The sequence below is a fragment of the Scatophagus argus genome, chromosome 12 (assembly GCF_020382885.2).
Source record: "Scatophagus argus isolate fScaArg1 chromosome 12, fScaArg1.pri, whole genome shotgun sequence".
Taxonomy (NCBI): domain Eukaryota; kingdom Metazoa; phylum Chordata; class Actinopteri; family Scatophagidae; genus Scatophagus; species Scatophagus argus.
The window spans coordinates 9428309-9447547 of record NC_058504.1 but is presented as its reverse complement, the minus strand read 5'-3'; the positions used below and the strand labels follow the sequence as shown (position 1 = coordinate 9447547).

At 41.6% G+C, this 19239-nt stretch overlaps 1 protein-coding gene across 4 annotated transcripts in view; it reads left to right on the top strand.

The window, feature by feature from the left end:
* Positions 1–606: 606 nt before the first annotated feature.
* Positions 607–19239, top strand: part of fgf13a (fibroblast growth factor 13a) — an 89568-nt gene continuing 70935 nt past the window's right edge. The window contains exons 1-2 of one of the 4 annotated variants that reach the window (XM_046406891.1): positions 607–811; positions 3740–3902. In XM_046406891.1, coding sequence (XP_046262847.1) covers positions 3854–3902 — 49 coding nt within the window. In that variant the 5' untranslated portion in view covers positions 607–811; positions 3740–3853. Of the gene's footprint in view, positions 812–1712; positions 1807–2795; positions 3472–3739; positions 3903–19239 lie in introns of those variants that run through there. The other 3 variants (XM_046406892.1, XM_046406890.1, XM_046406894.1) reach the window with 3 other exon arrangements.

The window sequence follows — 19239 nt, the reverse complement described above, 5'->3', positions numbered from 1 at the left end:
TTCCTAAATTATTCATTCTGTATTGTTTAAGATAAGAGACGTAAAGAAATAACTTTAATTAGGAAACTGACTGAAAACTGACTGAAAGGGACAGTGAATTTAATCCAGTTTGTGTGTTTGTTCAATTTAAAGTCAAGATACATTATAAAGATTAAAGTAAACTGTTTCATGCATTCAGTCAACAGTGTTAATAATGCAGCCCACTGTTTACAGTGTGGGTCACAGCGCAAACAGTCAAAATGTGACTGTATAAAAAGACAGTTCTCCTCCTATAACATACATATACATGTTATATACCAGACACATGAAAGTCTGAGGTGTGATTAGGTTAATTTGAGCTTAGTCTGTCTTTATGACAATAGAGAAAGAAATAATATAACTGAACAGAGCAAAGTTTTTAAAGCTGTAACCATCTGAGACTGAGCCACTCGTTGAAACAGACCTCAGTGCACTTTAGACATCGCAGGAAGATCTGAGCATGTGAAGAAAGTTTGAAAGGAGTCCTGTTTCTGCTAAAAATAGCAGCCATATAGATCTCGTAACCCTCAACCCGAGGGTCTTTTTCCTTAGCTGCCACTGAGTGCTGCCAGACCTGAAGGGCTAAGAGATGTGACATCGACAGACCGACTGACTGGACTGGGGCTTCTGAATGACGGCTGATAAAATTAATGCTCACAGCTGTAATTATTACAGTGACCTCAAAGGTGGATTAAGAGGTCTGAAAACAGTTTGGACACCATTTTGGACCTGGACGGTTTAAGTGAAGGACAAGGTGTAACTTCTAGGCTTCAGTTTTACAGGTTTGTAAAAGGTAAGGACCCAACATACTTTAAGCTTTCAAATCAAATATATTTGTGAACACCGACATGCTGTGTGGAACGGCTTTCTTTATCTGTGAATAGAGTTGTCATTGTGAGCTGTAACAGAGCATTTCCCCAATGCTGGGGCGTTTAGTTACTGTAAAAATTTGCTTTCTCTTGATAATCTGCAGAGTTTACTGTCAAAGGATTTCAAAAGAAAAGACTCTTTTTGGAAATACTCTGTTGACTTTCAAACCTCACAGATGAAATCAATTTCACTGTGATGACACTAATCTGAATTCAAAAAACCAAAACTTTTTGCATGGAGACGGAGCAAAGGGTGAGTAAAGAGAGTAAGAGTTCATAAGCTGTGTGAACGTGTCCTTTAAAGGAAGGGCTGATGATGAAACAAAATAACCGACTATCGCAGGAGGATCTGGTGTGGTGCTTCCCATTCTGCACTGACTTATGTTTTTTGATGTTAATGGGACAACCTACGTGTTTTACTGCCATCTGTTCTGTGGCATGATTTGTTAGGTTTTAACAAGTGTCACCGTTTCGAAATGAAGTAGGTTTTGGCATCTTGAAGATTAGTTTTTTATATTTTAAAAAAGATAAATTATGTCCCCCCTTGGCCTCCAAAATGACAAAGACACATCAAGGCCTGGACTCCAGCAGATCTCTGTTGTGAAGTTGTGAAGGAGGGGGGCCTCTATAGATCAGACTTGTTTGTCCAGGACATCTCCAGCCAGAGAGTCAACACCTCAAACGCGCTGAGTTCCTCAAGCCATTCTTGAACCATTTTTGTAGTGTGGCAGGGCACATTATCCTGCTGACAGAGCCCACTGCCACTAGGGAATACTGTTTCCATGAGGGGGACCATTTCATTCATTTCCATGAATGGCAGGACCCAAGGTTCCCCAGGAGAACATTGCCCAAAGCATCACACTGCCTCTGCCAGTTTGCCTTCTTCCCATGGTGCATCCTGGTGCCACATCTTCCCCAGGTAAGTGATGCACACGCATATGGTGATGGTGAAAGTGGGTCAGCATGGGCACTCTGATTATTCTGCGGTTATGCAGACCCATATGTAACAGATTGTGACGCACTGTGTGTTCTGACACATTTCTGTCTGTGTGAAGTCTGTGTCAAGTGCATCGGTGTGCCTTGGCCGCCCATGAGCCTGTCACTGGTTCACCGCTTTTCCTTCCTTGGCCCACTTTTGGTAGGTCCTGACCACTGCAGACCGGGAACATCCCACAAGAGCTGCAGTTTTGGAGATGCTCTGACCCAGTCGCCTTAGCCATCGCGCTTTGGTTCTTGTCGAAGTCAAATCCTTATGCTTGCCCATTTCTTCTGCTTCCAACACATCAACTTCCAGGGCAAAATGTTCACTTGCTGCCTTATATATCCCACCCAGTGCCAGGTGTCACTGTAATGAGATAATCAATGATGTTCACCAGTGTTTTGTTTAACAATGTTTTGTCTGATCAGGGTAAAGTAGTGATTTCTACTTATTTTATTTTATTTTAGAGAAAAGGCGGCTCAATGTTGTGTTGACAAGATGAAGAGCCTTTTGCTAAGGTGGCTATGGCAGTCTAATCCCTATCTGCAGTGCCACACTGTCCTCAGAAAACTTTTAAGTGTGCTTTGAGCTCAGAGAACTGAGACTTAAGGGAAATGTAACACCTGGTGCAGGTACCCAAACTGAACAAAGCTGTTTTTCTTTCTCTGGCCGCAGTGATTTAAGTGATCTTACTTCACCTCGCACTGGTGTTATTCTGCATGCAACAGATCGTGTATGGCTCACAGGCTGCATCTGTGCACATCGGTCTATTTTTGCTGAAATATTTCATGATAATGCATTTTTAAGGAAAGTTTAACCACAAAATCCATCGACCATTTACCAATTGATACTCTTATCCTTCCGTGTGTTGCAAACCACACCTCACATATATTTTTTTATGAGGTTAAAAGGAAACACCTCCGATCATATAATGCGCAGGCTGTATGTGAATGAGATGACGCATTGCTCTGCAAAGGCAACTGAATGAGAGCAACAGCAAGATGGTTTGCACCATGCAGCTCAGGCTCCTGCTTTAAATCTCCACCACGTCGACAACGCGGCTCACGCGCTGAGTGGTTTTTAACGTATGGAGCTCGTTTTCTTCTCGGCGGTGATGCTGAAGTGAAACAACCACCTCCATCACCACCACAACCACAACAAATGTGCACGGTGTGAATCGGCGCTGTGACTGGGGGTGGGGGGGGACGCTCCACTCACGTTGTGTATCCTGTTGATTGTGCCTGCCGAGCACAGCCCGTCAGTAGGGAAGAGAGCTTTCAGACAAGAAAACCTGGACGCACCAGGCACTGGATGGCATTTCTCTCGGGGTTTGTGCGCACACAGGACGACTCAGTGTTTTGACCTTTTTCTTTTCCAACGCCGATTGAAGACCTCTGGGAGAAAACAACTGCTCTCCTTTCCGCAGCTCTCTCTCTCTCCCCTCTCTCTCTCTCTCCCTCTTTTTTCTTCTTCTTTTTGCTCCTCTCCTTTGTCACAGCACAGCGGGTCGTGATTTTTTTTGTATGCAACATAACGGGATTCATGGTGGGAGCGTTTCCTATCATCAATGTGCATTGATGTAGCGGAAAACGTGGAGGAGATAAGGTAGGTTAACGCGTGCAGAGATAGAAAGGCACACAGAAGGATTCTTGGTCTTCACTGGAACCATATGGGCTCTTTGTCGTGTGGTGTGACAGTGCGTTTAGAGAGCATCAATTGTCCGATGTTTTCATTGATATGATGAACACCTTGCTGCCTGAGTAGCTCCCACGGTCCGTTGTCTTGTTGTATGGCCCTGCTCTTTTTGTGCTATGAAAGGGGACGTTTTGATGAATATTCCCTCCTCTCTCTCTCTTTCTTTCTCCCCCCACAGTACCCTTATCTCAGCACCTGGAACCTCTGGTAAGGATTTCATTGTGGGCAGTCAGCAATTAAAAGGATTTCGATTCTTGTCTAAATCGGGAATTACACATCCAAACTGGGATCTATGAGCGGAAAAGTGGCGAAGCCTAAAGAAGACAAGGATGCTTCCAAGGGTAAGATGCGAACCTTGCCTTGCACAGTCTGCTTTACCCCTAAACCACACGGTTTGTTTTTTTTCTTCAACGCGATCATGCTCCCATTCATTAGACTGAAAACAATAGCAGCCACCGGATGGTGAGCCATTCCCAGCATGTGGTGCATGTGGTTAATGCTGTTTGGAGATCTAAGCTCGGAGATCGCTGCCCCAGGCCTATATGCTGCACGATGTGTCTGTCTGAGATCACACGCTTTACTTGCATTGACTTGATGATCGTCCAAAAGAGACGAGGCAGTTACAGAAATGCGAAGAATCAGTATGCTTCCAGCCAGCACGCAGTCTACAGTGTCGCAAACTGTGGACAGAAATGCTTTTGACAGTAAAAGTAAACAAGATACCGCTCAAACGATGGCAGTGACATCCCATTGTGTCACTGGCATCCTGTTGAAATGTCCCTTTGTGTTTCTTGCGCGCACCTTATCCGCATTCTCATTGGTACATCCTCATCACATCTGTACGACCACGGAGCGTGGAGCCTTATCGGTTTCGCAGCTCGACCGACCCATGACGTGTAAAAAAAAGAAAACACAACAGGTTCTTTACTCGTCTCAGAATAAACGAAGTTACCTGCCTGCTCCATTGTCATGGACACAGAGCGAGAGGAACCTTATCACTGTAAACCGCTCCGACTACACCGGGGATGTGCACGACTCTTTACGCACCGGAACACACATTACTGCACCTTTGCTTGGTGCCCCCCTCCGCATTAAACAATTACAAATATGAATAAGTGAATCATGTGTTGGTTAAGAATGACGCAATTTTGAATTAAATTTGTTGCCAGGTGTACATTTTCACTCTCAGAAATCATCCCTTTTGTTTTTAGCGTTTATTAGAATCAGAATTCATGTCATTCTTTGGCCAAAGATAGTTTAATGTTCAATGAACAGTCACGGTTTTCCTGAGTGTGATGTAATAACCTGCATGTGCTTTGTGGCAGCTCGCCCATTGCAATGTTTATTTACAGTAACAATTCACTTGGGGCTCCTTGTTTTCCGGCACTGTTTAAGGTGCTCACAACGAATCAATAGGCCTAATTGGCTTATTTTGGCAGGCCAGCTAGTCTTCAAGTGATGACGTGCCCCGTTGATGTCACTGCAAATAATGGCATATACAGTAATGATGGCATTGTAGAGACCTGCACGGTACTGCGGAAACTTTTCTTTAGCTGTTCTTTAAATTTATTTCAGTCATAAGCCATGCAAGTTATTTTACTACAGAATTACTACCAGCTTAGGTGACAAATACTGTGATAAGAATATTTTTATCTGTACTACACTGAACATACAACACTAATTCAGAAGGAATATAATCAAAAATTGTAATTTTAAGCATCTTGTTGCATATGGTTAATGTCTTTTGGAATAACTAACAAACTACCCAAAACAAAACAGCAGTTGCAGGACAGAGATAGTGTGCAATAACGTGCTGACAGCAGAAAGCAAAATATGCTCAAAAAATTGATTTCGACATTAACCTCCGCAGCAGCTTTCCCTCTCATCTCCCGCTGGAAATGAATGGCATGTGTGAATGGCTGACTCATTTTTAGCTCCAGGGCATCACCGTCTCCAAAACTCTCAGATGAGATAAAAACATCTTCACCTTCACCAAGAATACTCAACAAAGCGTGGTCGAGTTTTATAGATGCACAGCTGAAAGCCAAAAGCTGGTGTGGCATGGCTCTGCTGATGTCCAAACAAAACAACCAAACTGCATTTCACTATCTGCATCTCTGAATGGGTCATTTGGTGCCAGCCACCCTCCACCAGAGAGCCGAATGGCACAAGAGCAGGGAATCGCATGGGGAAAATCAGTAATGACCCTGCCAACGTTGGCAATTTTCAGGGAAACATTAAATCTGGAACCACCTGCCATCTAAACAGCTTTTCTTTTTCTGCGAGCTGCTGGCCTGCAGAAGCTTCCGACTGCCCTGCTTTTTCAGAGCAGAAGTGATACCTCCATTTCCAAAAGGGTTGCTGGAAAACTTACCAGGCTGCTAAAATTACCTACAAATGTACATAATCAGAACCAATGTCAGTTTTGTGTCTACTTGCTCATTAGATATTCTATTTCATGTTCTCTGAGCAGCACAGTCCATAACTACAGCATGTGAATGACAGGTTTTGAAGCCCCCAATAACTTCTTTGACACAAGAATCAATTTTTGGTTAAAAAAAAGTTGATAGGGACAAGAAGAATTGAAATTGGATTGGAAACTCTCTCAGGAGTCACATCCCTCCACATAAGATTATACTGAATTATTATATTTTTTTTTTATCTGTGGTGGTCTCAGTAGTAATCATATCAAAAACAGACATGCCATTAGAACTGTGCAGCTCAGGACAAATTCACTTCCTGTCCTTACTCTGTCCCTTGACAGGGTATTTTCTTTTGCTTGACAAGTGTGAGTTTTGTGACAGTGATCTGTTCTCTTTTTTCTGGCTCAGTCTGAAAGGCCACAGTTCATCCTGTAGCAGTATATGTGGAAACAGAAAGCATGCAGAGACATACAGAGAGAGAGAGAGAGAGAGAGACATGGTGGAGTTAGAAGGAGGTGGTGTATAGCGCAGCTCCAGTATGATACCAGTGAATCACGTTGTGTTAGTTTTCCCCTGTCCTTGTGAAGCTGAGTTGTGCGGACAAAGTGATGTGGCAAAGCTTGACAACTACACTCCCTCAGCTTTACATCTTTGCACAGGATGAAAATCCCCCCGTTTAAACCCATTAACAGTGCTGCACTGATGCACTGTGCATCAATTATGCAGACATTTCCACCTAAACTGTTTGGCCTCAAGTCATTAAGTCATCGAGCCTAATAGTCTCCATCACATTTTAGATTTTCAGTTTGAGAAAGTCAACATGTATAGTTTTCTTATAATTTTACCCGTATGCATTTCTTGCAAATAGTTCCTAAATGCCACATTCATGCAAGCAAGCAACTTTGACTGCTCTTCTGTCACTCTCCTTGCACTTCATCTCACGGCAGTGCATCCATAGTCTCCCCTCTTGGGTGTTAGTTGTCAGCCAGTGGATTCATGTCTGCCTTCAATTGCAGGTCCGAGCAGAGCAGAAGGCATAAGTCTTGCATATTTGCAGGCAGATTAATGCAGCACGAGGCCAGTCGGAGCGCCGGATCAATAGATACCCAGAGATGAGTTCGGAACTGCTTCATTAATCACAGTGCAGGCCGCTCTGTCCTCCACAACACCAAAACATGCTTCAGTCTCTGTTGGCAGAGCCGCATGCTGTCTACATTGATGTTAAAATCTTTTGCTCTAATGTGTGGAGCTCAGAGAAGCTTCTTGCCATAGTATGTGGTCGAGGGGGGATAGTTTCATAGTTAAGACATCATTTCATATGTAATCAGTATTTTGCACTATTAGCTTTGAATTTCATCTCTCACTGAAATTTTGATATGTGGTGAAAAAAGACCATCAGCAAGAGCAAGGACTTACACTTAGTATTTTGATAAAGCAGAAGTGAAGTTACTGGAGTGAAAACATATCTGTATGCAGTGAAAGTGTTTGCAGAGTAGAAGTTACTAAGTCTCTCTTTTTAGCTGTAAGTATGGGATGTATACATCCCATGCTGCATGGGTTGAAGGCTACAGCGATGAACACTTAAGATTCTTGTGTAGTTGCACTGGTGTGTGAGCTCAACTGGTAGTGCAGGAGATTTTCATGTGGGAGTCCTCAAATTCTAATCCCAGCATTTGCAAAATGACTCCAAATAAATCTTGAACCCAGCAAGCTCAGCTCACAGGATTTTCTGCTATTTGACAGGGTCAGCTTAAAAAATTCTCTAAGATATTATCACAACATTTAGTTTGGGCATTTTTTTTAAAAACCAATGAATATCCTTTTCAGTGACTGTATACTCAGAGAACATTTTGGACTGTCACCAGTCAGTTGTCTGTATATCATGGTTTGCCGATGGAGAAGTCATGGGAGCATAAATCAGACTGTGCTGCGGTCTTAAACTTAAACTCAATGATACAAAAGCACACAATTCAGACAAAATGCTTCAAAAAGTTAAAGTAAATGAAAAGTTACAGCATTCAGTTGCAGTTTAGGTCATTTTTATACAGTTAATAACATATTCAACACCATAAAAAACACAGAGATTTGTTAGCAAAATGTTCTTCTGGAAGTATTTTGTGTCAGCACGGTGGAGTTGTTCCCTGTCTGATGCTTTCCTGACACTGACGTAGATCCGGCCACACTGCCCGGAGGAAACTGGTTCGCCTCGCATCAGAGATCTGCCACTCTCCATTGCTGACTTGCACACTGATTGCTGTTTGGGAATGTTGAGAGCCCCTCTCTTCAATTCCTCTGTTAGCTTTTCTTTTTGAGTGACTGGGTGCCCTGTGATTGGTATACTGGCTTCTGTACAATTTCTTTCTTAAAGAACAAAGTTGTCTTCTTTTTAGTATGCCGGCCACGTCATCGGAGATGGTTGTGCCAAAGTTTGAAGTGCTTAGTTCATCAATTAGTGGTGAAATATATCTGCCAGCGTGTCCAGGCAAAAGGCCTTTTTTCATCCTCTTAATTTCTCTTGACTTTGAAATGGAATCACGCTCTGTCTTACGTCATCACTGCCAGAAGTGTTCTGCCTCTAAAATCTCTAAATACCTGACTGTTCTGATGCATTAGTCAGCTTGCTGCTGGTAATCCACAGAGCAGCATGTCTTCTGAGGTGAACAGCTTTATGAGCTGTCCCCTCAGAGGACACTGGAACATGGCTGCCACTGGTTGTAATTTGCGAGGCCTCAAAACCAGTGAAAACACGTCACTGGTGCCACTTGTTTCCCCGCATAACTTTCTCCCCTTCCTTTTTGCCCCCCTTAATGCAGCAGTGCTCCTCTTGGTAGACATTAGGTTGGTCACGTCATTTGGCTTCCCCTCTAAATATTGTCACTTAGAGGCATTGAAGGGTTTTAATCCTCATTAACAAAATGGCCATGAATGTTAAAACATCTGGCTCTCTGCTGAATCTCACTGCTGTTTCAAAAACATTGCAATGCACAGACACAGCAGCAAGTGTAATCTCACAACTCACATCTAAAAATGTGGCTTCACATGTGTATTAGTGACACTGTCGCTGTGAGTGACATGAAAGAGTATTTTGTTCTGACATTAATACTAATGAAATAATTTTCTCTGACTCAGATTTATCCGTGGCCTACTGATGTCTAACATCGCTCATGATAATGATTAAATGTCTACACCTGCGTCTATTCATCAAAATTGTGGCGCACATCAGACCTGACAAATAGGTGTGGGATTATCTATTACCTGTACTTTTGGAGTTTTGCAATTTTACCCTCACAAATGCACTCCATGGTGCAGTTGTTAATCCCATTTAAAGATAATCTCATGTAACTGTGGTTATGTGTTTCAAACTGTCCTGATAACAAATGATGTCCCTCCACAGAGTAGGATGACATCGATTTTCACTGCATATTCAAACCTGTGTCAGCTTTACACTGACTTCCGCTATATGGAACATACTATAAATTGTAATGCTTAGAAGCAAAACTGAGGTTGGTTGTCTTCATCCGGTGCTGGGACGTGGAAACTGAGGACATGGCGGTTTTTCCATTGACATAATATCTGCTACAGTGGACAAAGACAACATCAGCAGAAAATGATCCTGAAGTGTATCTTTATCTGGTCTCACTTTCCCTGCTGCTCACTCTCTTATGACATTATGTTGCTTTTTATATACTCATCCCAGAGAGGAGATGACAAATGGCAAACAGAATCAATTCGTCCCCACATAATACCTGTGCCAGGCGTGTGACAATCCAAGTCTGAGTGCTAATGGCCTCACGCCAGATCAAATGCTGTTTGCCCATCGGCGATGAAGGAAAGAGTTCATCTGTTCAACTCAGCATGTTGCAACACTGACTCATTTTTCTGTAAGCTTTCACACCACCCTGTGTATGGTATGTGCTGCATGAACGTCTACACAGGAAGGCCACAGATGTCTCCCCAGACCTGACAAAGCACCTTTGAGGGTTTGAAAAGCTAGAAAAAGAAAAAAACAAACAAAAAAACAGGTTAACAGGTAACAGGTAAAGGCATGGCTCTCAGTGGAGCAGATGCAGGTCCATAAGTACCACTACTACAGACTGTGTGCAGCAGCATGGAGGGCTGGTTCAGAGGGCACAAAGAGCTCATAGGAGCTATTACAGCATTCCAAGGTCCCTGTGTAATAGAGATATGGCTTTTTCAGGGCCCATACTGATACCCAGTAGTAGTAAACAAGGGACTGATACCTGATATTGGAAACTGATATACATTTGAGGTAAAAGTTAGTATTAAAAAATAGAATTACCAGTGATGGAAAGTAACTAAGTACTGTTTCCTCAAGTGTTGCACTCATGTACGGTTTTGTGCTGCTGGAGTATTTAAATTTTGTTGCTATTTTGTACTTTCACTCCAATATAATCTGAAGGCAAATATTGCACTTTTTACTCTAGGCTACATTTATGTGATAACTTATAACTTATCATACTTTGCATCAGAGCCAAAGTACAACATTTTTAAATGAATTCATTTTATTGAGAAAAAAAAAACCTCATACTAATAAACAGAAAAAAATTGAATATCTGACTGAGGGACAATTTTCTGGTCATCAACAAGGAAGAACTTCGGAGCAGAAGTCAAGGTCCTAAAATCATGTAGTGTACAGAGGTTTTATGGTCTGCTGGATTTTCTATTTTAAATCATGCTCAGGATTAATAGTTGTTCTGGACATGAACTAATTAAAGTTGGTGAACATTATAAAGGGGATTAAGGCGAGGTCAGAAAGGGAGGCGATAAGGCTGGACCAGTGCTAATAAACACGAGCTACAGGCTGGAACCGAGCAGCCTGGGAAACAGCATCTAACTGGCCAGCAGGCCTCTGTGGTGCTGATGGTGGGGCAAATGATTGTCTCTGGTTTGTGCTGAATGCAGATTAGTGATTGGCAGTTTCTTAACTTTCAGTGCGGCTGTGGTCTTGTGGTTGATTCACCAGGAATACGCCACCGTCTTCTCTGCACGCATGCAGAGAATAGTTAACAGGATTACCTGCCTCTTGCTCTTCCCAAATCCTGCAGCTCATTTCGCAAGCGAGTTACAAACTGGGCCTCACATCAGCTTGCATCAGTGTTTTACCTCAGCATGTCTCACTGCCTATGAGAAGAAGCATCAGTGTGGAAAGCAAGGAAGAAGTCCTGAGCTAACCCGATGGACTGGTAGACTGGGGGGAGATAAAGGTATTTTAAAAGGCTGATAATGACTTTATGAAGCCTGAGCTGTTGTTTGTTGTAGCTGATGGTGCTCCTGGTATACCAAATGTCAAAAGCCCAACAGCGTCTCTTCAGAAACACTGAAAACTGTTCTTGCAATGTGTGTGAGTGAAGTGTGTGGCATGAACAAAATAGCAGCTTGCAGTTTCAGCTAATGATATCCACGTTGATAGGTTTTACTTTAAAGATATATATTTTTTGCATTTCTTTTACAGCATTGTGCTGGTGTACCTGGTCTCCAAAGTCCAAAGTCAGAACTATTCGGTTGTCCAGTATAGTTTATATAAACTGTAATGGCTTGAACTCTTTATCAGCATTTCTGCACACCTGCATTTGGGTAGTTGTTTAATTTTTCATCCAGAGATTTGTGTCTGGAACGAATTTGCGATGAATTTGCTATTGATTCGTTCAACATGTAGTGGGATGTTCATAGTTTTTAGTATAATAACCAGGACCACATTCTCTTTCCAACCTGTACCAACTGGTTTTAGTTGCCATAACTCAGTTTTACGGTAAACCACGTTTTAGCTGCAATATGTGAAATTTGAAGGGAATATCAAACTGAAAAACACTGAAAGTTATTGATACAGGACCTCAAGTTCAGTGCTGGTATGTTTTCAGCTGGGGAGGACGGGTGTATTTGTTGTATGTAGCTGCTGTACGGCCCGAGTTGGAAGTGTGAGTGAGATAAAGCATTTTCATTTGTTTCTCATTAATTAAGTTCTTGACAGAACCCACTATCTTCAACAAGCTGTGCATGCTCTGGAGGTTAATACTATTGACTGTATTGATCTCAGGGTCACTCACTAAAAATAGCTGTTTCGTTAGAGTGAAAATATGGACGCAGTCAGAGTGAAGGTTGAGGATGCGGGAAATGGACTGTGTTTGTTTGAGCCTCCGAGTGTCCTGACTGAGAGGTAGGAGGGGTCAACACAAACTAAATACTAGTGTGGACATAGTCACAGTAACAGCAGTTGAAGACCATGATGAATATTACCGAAGTACTAAGCAGGGGTCAAAAGAAATAATTGAAAGTCACATGCACTTACTGCCACTTGGGCCACGTTTAATGTCTAGAATGGCTGGAGCACTAAGTATTAGATTCTCTTGAGCTGGAGTATGAAAGATGATATATGGCTGAAAGCCATTAGTGCAATTCCTCAGAGAAAGCTCATTCATTCAGCATTGATGAGGACAAGAGGATGGAAGGGTAATAATTCGGAGAGACAAATTCAACAGGGAAAAGAACATTAAAAAAATTCAGATAAAATATAATAAATTGTTAAAATCACACTATATGAAAGTATGAAGTAGTAAATGTCAGCCTCTCAAATGAAATGTGGGTGTGTACTTTTATATGTGCACGCGTGTTGACTCCTGTGTTCACTGCGTGAAAATGATAAAGCAAGTGCTAAATGTGAGTGGGCTTTCTGTTTCGAGGATGTAAGAAAGAATGGGAAGAAAGACATTGTTAAGAAGACTGCTAAATTTAGCAACAAGCCTTCACTGGTCCCTGAAGCCAATTTTACACAGTTTGGAACAGTGAACATCATGGCTGCGCCTGCCTCCCTCTCATCAGGGAGACATCATTTACATAATTAGACGCTGCCACGGCAACAAAGCCCCAATAAGCACGGGAGTCGTCAGTCATAGGGGTTGGATACCAAGGTGGCTTCTGAACATGCGTGTTGTGAACACTGCTACACGTGCACACCAAAACACACACTCCGAGTCGGGGGGGGGGGTTGGAGTGTATGGTGGAGGGGTTTGTGATTTGGTGTTTTGGTGCATGACCTTTTATTGTGTTTTTGTTGAAGTGTCAGAGGTGTCACGAGTGTTTGTCTTAAAGCTTATTCCAGTTCAGTCAGAGGTTGCACAACTTTAAACATTAACTGTAGGCACGGTTATTTTATATTACGTAATGTTCAATAGCTTCTAATACTTTTTATGTGATCAAATGTTATAATGTCAATAATGTCGCTGCTGCTAATGAAACCAGTAGCAGCAGTGATAGTAACGACATTGTAAAATCAAAAGCAATGTTTATTCAAAATGAGCAGCCACAGAAAGACCAAAACCTCAGTATTCATCCTATAAATTTTATGTTTATTCACAGGCTTTATTTGTTCATAATACAGTGTGTGCATCCAAACATAGCATCTACATGGATACAGTACTCAATATAGTATTTCCATGTGATGCCATGTCTTGTCAGTGTCACAGCATTCAAAGAAAAATCACTTTCTTTCACAGTGTGTGAAAGTCTTTCGATATCTGAGTGATGTAAAGAGAGAGATTCCTCGACCAACAATTAAAACATAAAGGAACCGAAACTTTCAACTTAATGCTATGATTCTGATGCAGGGATGACATAATATATACCTACTGTCTTTGTCACCACAGCTTGATTAAAAAGAAACAAAACAACAGCCTACTAACCACAAACTCATGCAAATACAGTGGATAGCAGGGCTCATGTTTACCTACAGCTTGTATTTGCTCATTTATAAGCCCACCTCTGGGTGGGCAGAGACATCTACACAATTAGAAAAGAAAAAACTGCTCTGCCCTCTTTTAAGCATATTAACCTAACATACAGTAGCTCATGTGGGCACAAACAACAACTAGGATCCTGATTTGGCCTGAGCTTAGACTGGAATTATGCTTCTGCAAAGGCACACATTATGCTGAGAAGGGTGTTATGGGTAGGTTACGTATGTCAAACCTCCAACAGCGTGAGGTGACCTGAGCATCTTGCAATCCAGCTTCTTACAGGAGGCCAAAATGCAGAACAAAAGTAGTCTCGATTAGTAGACAACACAGAGTCAGAAAAATCAAGCTTTGCTTTTTTATTTTTTAACTTTGCTATCTGTTATGATTAGCATCTCTGAATTCACTGCAGGATTAAAAATATTCACCTCACCAAACCACATTTTTACTAGCTGTGTTTGCATTCAGTGCTTGATATTGTATGCTGAAAATGACTGAAAACACACACTGGTGACGTAATTCCACAAACCTGAACTTGACCTCGCAGTCAGTAGACCTTTAGCTGGACTGCAGAGTGATTCCTACGTGACAAACTTTTCTTTTTGTTGTGTCACATGTCATCAGGGATTCTCTGTGGCGAATGATCACATCATTTTTAGTGTAATCAGAGGAGACAAGTCAGTGCCTACACTGCAGCACAGAGAGAGAGAGATAACGAGATGGAGAGAAAGGCAACGGGACAACGAGTGAGAGGAGTGTGTGTGTGTGTGTGTGTGTGTGTGTGAGAGAGAGAGAGATGGCAGTGAGCGATCTAACAGTAATCCATAACAGCAGAACTGGCTAGCATAAAGAAGATGAACAGTGCTGTGGGCGAGATGAAAAGGTTACACGCAATAACGACAAAACGCTTCAGCTTTGCTTAAAGGTTACAGGGGAAAATGTAGACGGAGACAGTGGTAAATTGCTTCAGTTCCTTGACTTACGCTGGTCCTCGACTATAGCATTAATAATTTCAGCAGCTTTATTTCTGATTCCAGTTTGATTCTGTTTTACTCCTCAGAAAACAGTCTGTTTCCAAAGAGCAGATAAGCTTCAGTACACCAGGCTGCGAGTGGCCAATCCCTGTGTTTCTGACATTTATACCATGTCCCTGTGTTTGGTCTGCTGTGCAATCAAGCGGTCAGCTGTACTCATTGGCCTTACACAATAGACATTTTCATTACATCTCCTTTTTTTTTTTTTTCAAAACTTTCTTGTACTATTCATAGCACACACTACCTTTGTATCACAGCAACCTTTAGAACATGTCTGACAGTGAAGAAATATGCTGCAACCACCCAACAAGCAAAGAGCCTGAGATGGAGGTTGTTTTCACGTGAAGGTCTGTGTGTAATTGTCTACATGTGCACGCTCATGTGTGTTCTGTCTGCTGTGCCAGTGTATTCTTAGGATTTGGGGCTCTCTTTGTATTTGGCTGTACTCTGTAGATCAGAATGGAAGGCATCTGGTGTTTGTTTATAGCCCAGGTTTGAGTTTGTTATCTCGCGTTTATATTGTGATAGTCACTATGCATATATGGATCTGTGCACAGCAATGATTGTGTGTATGTATGAGGGTTGTATGAGAGTTTTAAATCATTTAAACCAGGCAAAATGCCAACTTTATTGATGTAAATTGGACATTTTGGTTGGACAAAATAAGTGATTTGAAGACGCCATTTTGATCTGCAGTAGGTTTTTTTTAAAAAAAATGATTATTATTTTTAGATATTTTCACTTTTCCTCTATTGTTGCCATGGAGGGATGGTTGTCATTTATGGCCTCATTTTCTTTCCTCTCCTCTGCATCATGTTTCACAGAAGACAAGGCCTCTCTGCACACACACGTGATAGTGAACGACACGCTAACTTGCTGATGGATTTGATATTTTTGTGTATTTAACTGAGCCGAACCAGAGAATATTTAGTTAAAACAGATTAGTGATGCTGTTTAGCCCTCAATGCTCTCCATGAAGTTGGATGGAAGATATGTTATGTAACTCCTGTGTGTTTTATGTGGTGTGAGCTCTACACCAGTTTCCATAAAAAAAAAAAAAGTCTTTTAAATGCTACATTGTTTGTGAAAAGCTGAACTGAAGGCATTTTGGCCTTTTGTGCTCTGTTTAATTTGACATGCAACATATCTGTCATAACTTTATTTTAATGGAAACCCAGCTTCTGGCATTTACTCCCACAGTCTTTCACCACTGTTTTCGAGGAAGAAAGTAACATGAGGGGCAAATAAACCAGCTGTAAAAGTGACATGTTTTCTTTTTAAGATAATGCAGATATAAGTGCTGCGTAGGATACAGTTTATGCTGACGTGAAGAGTGGTTCATGAGAAATAATATCCCTCAGTGAGTAAGCAAAGAAACTTTATGGTCTTAAATTTGATAAGGGAATTTGGTGTGGTGGTAGATGGAAGAGTGAGAATGCCTAATGTGGCGAGAAGTGATGGCATCCACGTTTGGCTTATAATAAAACTAATAATTGCGTTTTATTCTTCTATCAAAACCTCTCTCCTGGTCCTGCTTTTTCACGTCCTGGCTGTGACGAACCTGCACTGACCAGAAAGACCAGAGGAGGAGGGACACTGTAGCTGTGCTGCAGCGGAGTCTTTGTCTGTCGCTCTACAAAATCATATTATGTAATCTTAGCTGCATCCAGTTTCATGCAGTTAAAATGAAACACATTCACACACACACAGTCAGGAAATGTGAACATCTGTGGACACGTACATGCATTGGCATATTTGCACATACAGTGTGTGAATTTGTGCTCATGTCACCAGTGAGAACACATGCACATCCTTGTGAAAGCTAGACCTCGATACCAAATGTTGGGTTCAGCAGCCTTCCAACATCAGTTCAGTAAATGTTATTGCATCTACACATGCATGCTGTCACAACAGTTTTATGAGGTAATTTTAAGTTAGTGTGTCTGCTAAGACATTAGTTGGACCTGTGGGCATCTCTGGTAGGATGAACAGAATGTGTTGTTAACACTGTGTGGAGGCAGTTCTCACACTTGCTCTAAAATCAGTCATCACACCCATTAAAAAAAAATCACTTGCATGGCTCCTTAGCTGTGAGACACAGTAAAGTGAAAAAGAATTTAAAAAATCATATTTTTGGCTGTCAGGTCATTGAACTTTATTCATTGTTTATTTTCTTTGAGCCGTCAACAGTTTGAGACCTCTACATAACAGGCTTGTGGTGCACAATTCTGCCCATCCCCCAACCATCCTTTTGTTTGGTGCAAATGAAAATGGCTGTAATGCAACAATAAAAGCAGATGCTTTACTTTGGTAGTAGATTGCCAAACATTCTTGTCATCTAAACAAAATGGATATTGATTTTACATTGTAAGCTGGATCCATTCATTCTTTCATTCATTTGTGGGTTCTGAGGGACGCTCATGCAGAGGACCAACCAATTCTAGAGATTCGGGAAGTGCTGAAACGCAGTGCTTACAACAAGCCGCTCTATGGTCTCCATCAACAAAACGTGTTGGGAGATTGTGTTGTGCATGCGTGTGTGTAGGGTTAGTGTGCATTTGTGTAGGTGGGTGACTGGGTGCTCAACGCTTCACGTTGCAAAGCTCTGAGAGACAGATGGCTGCTCAGTCTCATCGGAGTTGCCCTATTGGTCTCTTGTCTTTGGCTCCAAGTCTCTGTCCTGTCTTGGCTGGGGCATCACAGTAATGCCCAGCTTCCCATATACCACACACACACACACACACCACACACACACACACACACACACGTTTGGAAGTATTTGAGTTCCTTTTACCATGCAGACTGACTGTTTTAAGTTGCCCACTGATAACTGCTGACCTTGCTGCTGACCTATGTTGGAATCCAAACCAATCCAGCACTCAAATCCCTGCGACTGGTGATTGTTTCATTAAACTAAGGCTTATGAAAGCCTTTAAATTTACTAAAACATGAATTTAACTCAAAACTCCTTTATGAGTTTCAGTACTATTGTAGACTAATACGGAAATAAACTAATATGTTTTTTGTGAATTATTATGCCCGTGTATTTCATTGTTTTTAGATTAGGGGTCTGCCACTGTGGATTCCCCATCAAAAATTGGAACAACATTTACATTTTGGCAAATTTGCGCCATTAAAAAGTATGCTGCATTAGCTTTTATTAGTTGTTGTTTGTTGCTGGTCACTCCCTGGCAAGATCAAAGGAGCATCTTTATTTTGGATTGTGATTCGATGTATCTTTTGCTCATACTGAATTTTGAATAACAATATAAAATACTAAAATAAGTGCTGACCATGATGATGAGGGTTTTTTTAAAACACCTCGCAGCTGTACCCTTCAGCTCATGCAGCATTATTCCCTCATGTCTCTTTCTTGATGTCCCCTTCAACTCCTGTATGTCTCACAGATTTAAAACCTCCGTCGTGGATGTTATTGTCTTGGCTCTTACTAAATTCGCGATAATTTTATGAATAATAGAAGCCCAGTTAGTTCTTTTCTCACATGCAGCTGAACTGTGACCTTTGTAAATGTTTTGAAATATTAATTAGCATGCAGACTCACAACTTGATAATTTCTCTTCTGAGTTTGCTATTCCCAGACAGATACACCACAGTGAACTGTGCGTTAGAAGGCAGTCCCAGTCCGTGGTTGTGTAATTAGCCACTACCTTAATAATTAGGCGCTAATTACCAGCAGTTTGCAAGTGCAAACTGAATGAAAGATGCAGTGCAAATTTTCCTTACGTAAATCTGGCTCTGGTAATCTACAAATTGGCACGCCAGGAACAATGGAATGGGAAGGAAATGGTTAATATTCATTTCATGGTAGATTTGATTTGCTGCAGCTCTGCCCACCTGCTCTGAACAAAACAGAAAACCCTGGCTGGGTATATATTTGCATGTGTGTGTGTAAGAGTGCACAAGTGTTTTTATTCAATCATCTCTGTGTTTGCTCTCCTTTGTAGCAGATTTTGGGAAAGATAAAAACCTGGAGTGTACAGGAAGAACCTTTTTTTTTTCCCCGCTGCTCGGAACAGCATGAACACATACAGGAAGGTGCACTAACAAATACACACACAGGCTGTAGTGCGCACACACATAAAAAACTCAGCAGAGGATATGGGATATGGGTTGTCATTGCAGGTGCAGATATCTTCCTAATCTCAGATTTAAAATCAGATTTATAATGTAAAAGCAAATCACTGCAAACCATCATGTTATTACAGTTCAAAGTGTTGCATGACTTGTTGGCTTGGTGACACCACACCCACAAGAGTACCAGCAATATAGTAAACCTCAGCCACCATCATTGTACCCTCCCCTTTAAATGTGAAATCCAAATCCAGCTCAGATGTAATTACAGTGCTGGTGATGTTATTTTTCTCACCAGCTTTTTCAAACTATTTTGAGCTGAACTTATTAAAGCTGTGCTACCACTAATTAAGTTGTTTGTCTTTGCAAAACGATCTCTGC